Source organism: Schistocerca nitens, chromosome 6 (assembly GCF_023898315.1).
Source record: "Schistocerca nitens isolate TAMUIC-IGC-003100 chromosome 6, iqSchNite1.1, whole genome shotgun sequence".
Taxonomy (NCBI): Eukaryota; Metazoa; Arthropoda; class Insecta; order Orthoptera; family Acrididae; genus Schistocerca; species Schistocerca nitens.
In genome coordinates this window covers 453,398,750-453,405,986 of record NC_064619.1, presented here as the reverse complement: position 1 = coordinate 453,405,986, position 7,237 = coordinate 453,398,750, and the positions used below count along the sequence as shown (strand labels likewise).

Below are 7,237 nucleotides of genomic sequence, written 5' to 3'. Positions count from 1 at the left end.
TAACTAAAATGTGATGACAAGAAAGTTACTTCGTGATAAATTTTAAATAAGTGAGATAGTTCCTATCACAGTCTAGTTAGAAAGGATTCCAATATTATTACGGATGTTACCGAGACAGTACGTGATATCTTTCTGCTGAAGTTCGCTGGATGGCGTCTGCTATAGATATACAAATAGTTCAGGGGGCGTGCTAGTTTTCTGTAGTAGCAAAAGGTTATGAAGAGACGAAACTTCTTGTGGATTATTTACGGTCTGACGGATGTTAAAAATTGTTGAGTGTGTTTTAAAAATACTGCTGTTGTGATGCCTTCTGCTAGGGACCCAGAAACACTTTTCGTACTCAGTCAAAAAGTAATTGTTGATTTCTTGACATTACCTTGGCGAAGTAGAAACCAGTTCACATTCGAAATTTCGAACCGAATCAATTCTATTTTATCATGTATACCGGCATCTTTAATCGATTCCGTCGTATCTGGTGTGATAGAAGAATTCTCACGACTTAAAACTGTAACAGAAGGAGGTGCTGCCGAACTTTTACTGAAAGCTGTGGCCGTACCACAGTTGCAAGTGTTGGACTGCCGGACGCTTGTCAAGCTTGGATACGTTTCAGATGAAGTACGACATGGTTTTCAGTATACTATAGCAGGTTTGATTCCGTCATTGCGCAATTTAGTGCAGTTGTCTTTTTCAACTCACAAGAATGAATTCACACTTCCAGTCTGTGATGATGAAGTGCTATGGAACATAGGCTGCAATTGCCCTCATTTGAAGTCTTTAAACTTTAGATGTTGTAATCACGTTACAGATGAAGGTTTAAAGTGTTTAATACCTGGGTTCTCTGATAGTACAGGTTGTAAACATCTCGAAGAATTATACGTGTTCGAAAGCTCTGTTACTGAAAAAGGTGTTACTCTCGCACTGGAACATTTAAAAAAGTTACGAATAGTCGATTTCAGAGAACTGTGCACTTCGCTGATACTTCTGTACAATAAGTGTATGACGAATGGTTCACGCTTGTTGGAGGATGGACTAAAAATAACCCATATAAATAATTTGGGTGTCTGCCGACCAGCACAAAAACTACAGTTCGACCAGAAGATTGTTAGAATTTGTCAGATTTTATGCCCCAACTTGAGAAATCTCAAAGTCAGGGTAACTGATTTTGATGTTGCACATTTAAAAAAACTTCCGTCATTGACAGCTGTAGAATTCGTCTATAATATTGGTAGGCCGCTGTCTCCTGGTGAAGGGACAGTAAACTTCCTGACGCAGTATGGCCATCAATTGAGTGCTCTAACAATAATATGCAATTTATTTGCAGTAGAACTGTTTGTCACTATAGGTGACAACTGCCCAAACTTAAAAGAGTTATGGATCAAATGTAATGAACTGTTATGCAACCCTGAGTGGGTTGCTCCTGTTTCACAAAGAATAGTGTACACCCATCTAGAGTCTTTGTATGTGAGAATTGGGGAAACTGAGGATTCAGAGTGCTTTTTACCATCAGAGGTGTTGGTATATATTTTGAGATGTAGTTGGGGCTTGAAATCTCTGCAGCTGATTTTTAGAAGTGTGTCGGTGGCAGATACTTGGTTTGATTCCGTACTGATGGAGATAAACACTGGATCATTGGAAAAAATATTTATAGCGATTCCTGGCAGTAACTGCAATTATTCTGCTGTTATGTTGTCGATGGAAACTGTTGAGAGTATTATGATACACTGTCCAAAACTGAAAGTGTTGGGAAATTTGTTGGTATGGAATGTTACTCGCACACAGGTAAAGGAATTGAGAGACTGGATTACTGCCAGAAATTTAGATGTGTTAATTGTGTACAGATTCATGAAAATTAAGTAATTTCATTGCCTGTAGCCTTGTAATTGAACATTTTTTTAAAATGTAGGTTATTGATATGGACAAATGAAAGTTAAACAGTAACTGAAGATTGGCATTTGAGAATTTCATTATTGTTTTTATGAAAGCAGATGTGGAGTGGAGTGAATCATTAAAAAATACTAAGCATTGTTTTATGAAGGACTAAGTAATTGCCGTTTGCACAGTGATAACTGACTCATTCCAGTGCCTTACCCTGCTTTGTTTCTAAGATTTTTTTAGGGTATAAGAAACTGAGGTTTTGTACTGTTTTAGACCTGTTGCAAATAGAATTTCACAAATGTGCAAATGTGTATTGAAATTTTTGCATTTATTGCTGATTTTTTAAAATCAGGTACTTTGGTAAATGGTTAGACACAACTGGTTGCATTTGACAGAGCATATTGTGTAACAAATGCTTATAATTGGGCTACTTATCTATACTTTCATGTTTGTTGTGTAATTTGCTTTTCCTTTTGTGCTGATAGTCATCGAACAATTTTAAGGGCACTAACAATGAAATCATTAAAGCATTAGTTTATTGCTCGTCTCGAAGAGATAAGATCTTCTATGAATCACCATTTCTTTAATTCTGCAGATAGTGCATTGATTTCAATTACCATTTTTTATTTAACTGCTTTCATTTTTTGTTCACAGGTAATTTCGGAATAGTTTTGTGCAGTTTGTGTTCCTGTAACACACTGTGTTTCATGATAATATCATATAACTATGTAAACTTATTTTGTTTTCTTATATTCTTCATTAACTGTGTTCACTTCAGTTAGACATTGATCTCGTTAGTCTTTAAGTAGACAATGTAAAGATGTCAATCACTCTACTCTTAAATTTGTGAAACACTGGTTCTGTCTGAATAGAAGCTTAATGGTGCTGCTTTGCCATCAAGTTTCCATTGTTAGTACAGCCAATAAGTAAAAGCTCATTTACTTTGCTCTTTTTAATTTTAAAATCACTCGTGGAAAAGTACTTTTAGGTAAATTTTAGTGCAAAAATTGTGTTATCTAAATAAATCTAGAATTTTTTAACATCAAACTGCCTGTATTGATGTCATCCTAGGAATATTGGGTTTGATTGTGCATATCACTAACTCACAAGGAATCAGTTTTGCCTGGACCAAATTAAATACACTATAATCATCTCGTGGATTTCAGTGTGCTGATAACAGCAGCAGAGAAGTAGTGTGTTAAGCCAGAAGGCGACATGAGTTGTTAAAGCCAATGAATGCAGTGTCATGGAAAATAACTAAAACTCTTTGTTCTGTAGGTTAAAATTATTAGATTTTGGTGGGTGGCATATGGCTGCTATTTTTAGTCGCATCATTGGTCAAAACAGGTTGTGCAATACAGGTAAATGATTTCTGGCAGTATCAGTTAAGGCTGGAATGTGGTAGTAAATTACACAAGCTAAAGCCAGACAACAGCTTAGTGTGGCGTTTACAGTGTTCTGAGGTTTTCTCTTGAGTATTTATTTAGTTTTGTGTGTAAAAAAAAAAAAAAAAAAAAAAAAAAGACTAACTTTAATTAGCATTTTAATTAACACAGTATGAATAAATGTTTATTGTTGAGATTTCCTTAAGTGTTTATAAGGAAGCTGTGCATCACAAATGTACCTGTACGAAATTTTGCTCAGTGTAAAGTACCTTCAAATGTGTACCTATTTAATCATAGAAATTAATTTTAAAAAATTTTGGTATGTTGTAAAGCATATCAGTGTGAAAGTCAGTGGACCAATAAATAATTGCAAGGTAGTAAGCCCTGCATCAAATAGTGTGTTTGCTATCAGTGTATAAATTTACCATCTCTGCTGAAAGTAAGAGTTGCTTGGCATCTTTATACTGAAGTACATACTATTAACTTTCTTTATGTTCGATGTTAATTTATTACATACTGCCCAATTGGAAATGACATTGAGGATGTCATTTACTTAAGCTAACAGGAGTTCTGATGGATCACTGACTACTATATTGCTGTCGTTGACAGAGAGAACTCTTTCTCCATGGCGTACACTATCTGGAAGAACAGCATTGGACCCTATACAGTATACAGAGGATCTCCTATTTTGTATGTTTCTAGTCTAGCAATTGTTTCACTAAAAATTCATCATCAGCAGATATGTGAACAACCTTCCCCATTTCCACCCTGTTTACCAAGTAAGGCTGACACCATTTGTTTGCTGTTCCTTTACAGCCTGCACTTCTATTTTGCACAATAGTATTTTATGGTCAAGTATCAGAAGCCTTAAAGAAGACTGTAACACAATCCTCCCTATCTAGTGCTTAAAGTACCTCTTCTGTAACTTTGCAATAGCCGATATTGTTCTTCTCCCACTTCTGAAAACAAACTGTGCTTCGTAAAAGAGGTGTTGTGTAGTGTACCCTGTAACAGTACCAATCATTTCCTTTCCTGTTTATAAAGGAGGGAGAAACGACGGTCTATGTGCCTCCGTATGAAACCTAATTTCTTACACCTTATCTTCGTGGTCCTCACATGCATTGTATGTCGGAGGCAACAGACTCATTCTGCAGTCAGCTTCAAATGCTAATTCTCTAAATTTTTCTCAATAGTGTTCCTCAAAAAGAACATTGCCTTCCCTCCAGGGATTCCCATTTGAGTTCCTGAAGCATCTCCTTTGGTGTTGTCCTTTAATCCAATCTTGTATGGATCCCAAACACTTGAGCAGTACTCAAGAACAGGTCGCCTTAGCATCCTATATAGTCATCTTTTTACAGATGAACCACCCTTTCCTAGAATTCTCCCAAAAACTGGGTCGACTATTCCCCTTTCCTACCACAAACCTCACATGCTTGTTCAGTTTTGTATTGTTCAGGCCGAGAACATTCGTCTTATGAAGGGTTTTCAATTGAACGATCTGCAGAAATTACATTAAAGTGGTAAAGATGGTGAGATTAGGAGTAAGATGGCTGCACCAACAAGGCAAGCCTTTTGTGTCATGATAATGTTTTTAAAATTTTCTTTGGAATGTACAGGTATTTTCAGTTTCTCATTTTGTCAGGTGTGACCTTTTTGAAGACTTATTGGAGTTCAATGTAGTAAATGCACAGTGAATACCAAATTACATCAATAGTACATCTGATGATTTAAATAAATTGAAGTAAGTGCACATATAGTATGTGTAGAAGCTGATAAATTGTAAAAAGTGTTAATGGGCACAAATTAATTTTTTAAAAAATGTTTTTGAGGGGAAGATGGTATAGAATGTGCAGGTATACTAATATGTTAAAGTGTGATGCTTCAACATAATTTAGTACATGGAGGCTTCCAAAAGGTAAATATTAAGCTTCGTACAAACATGACACTATCACTTGATAGACTGTGGTTTGTTACAGAATTTATGTATGGAAATAAGTACTTAGTTGTATGTGCAGGCACAATCCCTTAAGTCCTTGTTTATTGTGCAAGTTGCATTTTCTGTTGTGGAAATAGTGGTGATGTTAGTGGGACATTGGTGCTTAAATTTCCTTAGTCTGTTCCCTGATTGCAGTACCCCTCTCAGTGTAATAAATTGTGGTATAATGTATTGACTATCACACAAATAGTGATGGATGTTTCATTGCCAGGCTAGTGGACACACAGTGTCAGGTGTGAGTGAGGCTGTGCTGCAGCCTCTAATAACCTCATAACAATCGGTGTGTTTAATCACTTTGTGATGTTAAGTCACATGGAAACAATTGTGGAGTATCTGTTGCCTGTCCTGTGTATGTGACTGAGGAAGTATCCTTATCATTACTTTAAATATTTTGTACTGTAGATCCATTTTCCAAACCACTGTCTTCTGGGTGTTCAGGTTGTGCATTATAGTATTGGTTGCCTCTGCGCTATAACATTGATCTTTGCTCATCTTTCCACATGTTGTACACCCTCCCTTTTTTTTTTTTTTTTTAGGGATAAGTAAATGCTTGTGCATTCTGCCCTTTGTAAGGCTGTCCATTTGGGCATCTGTTCTGTTCGGGACTCTGGTGTGATGGAAAACCAAGAACGTGTACCATAGCTTCATACTGCTTCAGCTCAGTTGCCTTCTGCATTATGCTTAAAAGATGAACATTCTCTCTGCATTCCTGTGGCATTGAGAGCTTACAGTGTGCTTGTAGCTCGAATAAAACAACAGTGACTAATTCAGTCCAGTGGTTTGATAGACAGGAGAGCCTGCTTGATGGCTGCTGCCTCTATGGTTAATACTGTTGTGTTATGAGTGAGGAGTGTGACCATTCTGTTTGGATATCAGGACAAAGGAAGGCATTGTATGCATAGGATTAATCAGCACAGGGTTATGGAACCACACTTCGAATTTTAGGCAATGAGACAAAGTGTGCATGACAATTATATTTGTTTCCTATGTTGTTACTGTTTATATAAAATATAAACTGAAAGTGATTTTTAGAACTGAGAGCAAATGCTGTAAGGCATAAATATATCACACGTGATAGTAAGAACTTAAAGATCACGGGAAAAGCTTCTGTAAGCTTTCCCAGTTTTCCTGGATAATGGCTCAAAAGCCAAAATTGTGATAGTGGAAATACTAAAAACACCATACAGTTGAATGGCTGCAATCTTATCATTTAAACACTCCTGCAAGATGTTTAGTTACCCACTTTATAAATATTATTCACTTTTGCTGAATAAATACTTTAATTACATTGATTTAGAAGATAATTCCACCAATCAGGAAGGAGATGTATGCAAAATAAAACAGCAACCTGGTCAACGACGTGAGGGCTACTCCAAAGAGCAAGCCATTCCAAACTTATCTTCTTGATTAGTTTCTGTCTTGCTTTCATTTCAGTTTGTTATCCATTTATGCCTGAACTCCAAGGAACTTAGCACACTCTTTTTAGCGTATGACTATCAATGCCTGCTGCTAGTACTAGGAGATTATATTTATTTGCCAAAAACTGCATTTCTGAAATCAAAAGTCATGATTGTGATGTCAAGCAATTATAGATATGTTAATTAAAAAAATAATATGCATCTGTGCTTTGTCTTGTAAGGTTAAATTTGGACCCTTAATTAGTAGCCTTGTGTCATCTGCAGATACTAGGCTGTAAATTAGAAGCTTTTTTATATAGAGCAGGAGCGGGAGTAGGAGTGCAATGCTGTACCTTGTGAGACTTTGATGTTCATTCTGAGTTTAGTTTTGTTTCCATGGTGCTGTTTGTTGTTGTTAACCTATTCTTCCTTTAACACTGTATTCATGCCACAAGTGCCATAATATTTAGTGTTCCAAGCCTAACTTTAAAGTCCACACAAGTAAAGGTGTTGGAAGAGCCACAAAATATGCCAACAGACTTGTTTTTGTTGTTCAGTCAGGCAGGACTTCATTTGTTAATCAC

At 36.4% G+C, this 7,237-nt stretch overlaps 1 protein-coding gene across 1 annotated transcript; it reads left to right on the top strand.

Moving 5' to 3' along the window:
- Positions 1-160: 160 nt before the first annotated feature.
- Positions 161-3,570, top strand: LOC126262271 (uncharacterized). The gene has a single exon (XM_049958782.1). It carries the CDS (start codon positions 304-306, stop codon positions 1,855-1,857), a length of 1,554 nt encoding a protein of 517 aa, XP_049814739.1. The 5' UTR covers positions 161-303; the 3' UTR covers positions 1,858-3,570.
- The last annotated feature ends 3,667 nt before the right edge of the window (positions 3,571-7,237 follow it).

Excerpts from the sequence above, each read along its gene's own strand:
- LOC126262271 (XM_049958782.1), top strand. The coding sequence starts at position 304 with ATGCCTTCTGCTAGGGACCCAGAAACACTTTTCGTACTCAGTCAAAAA.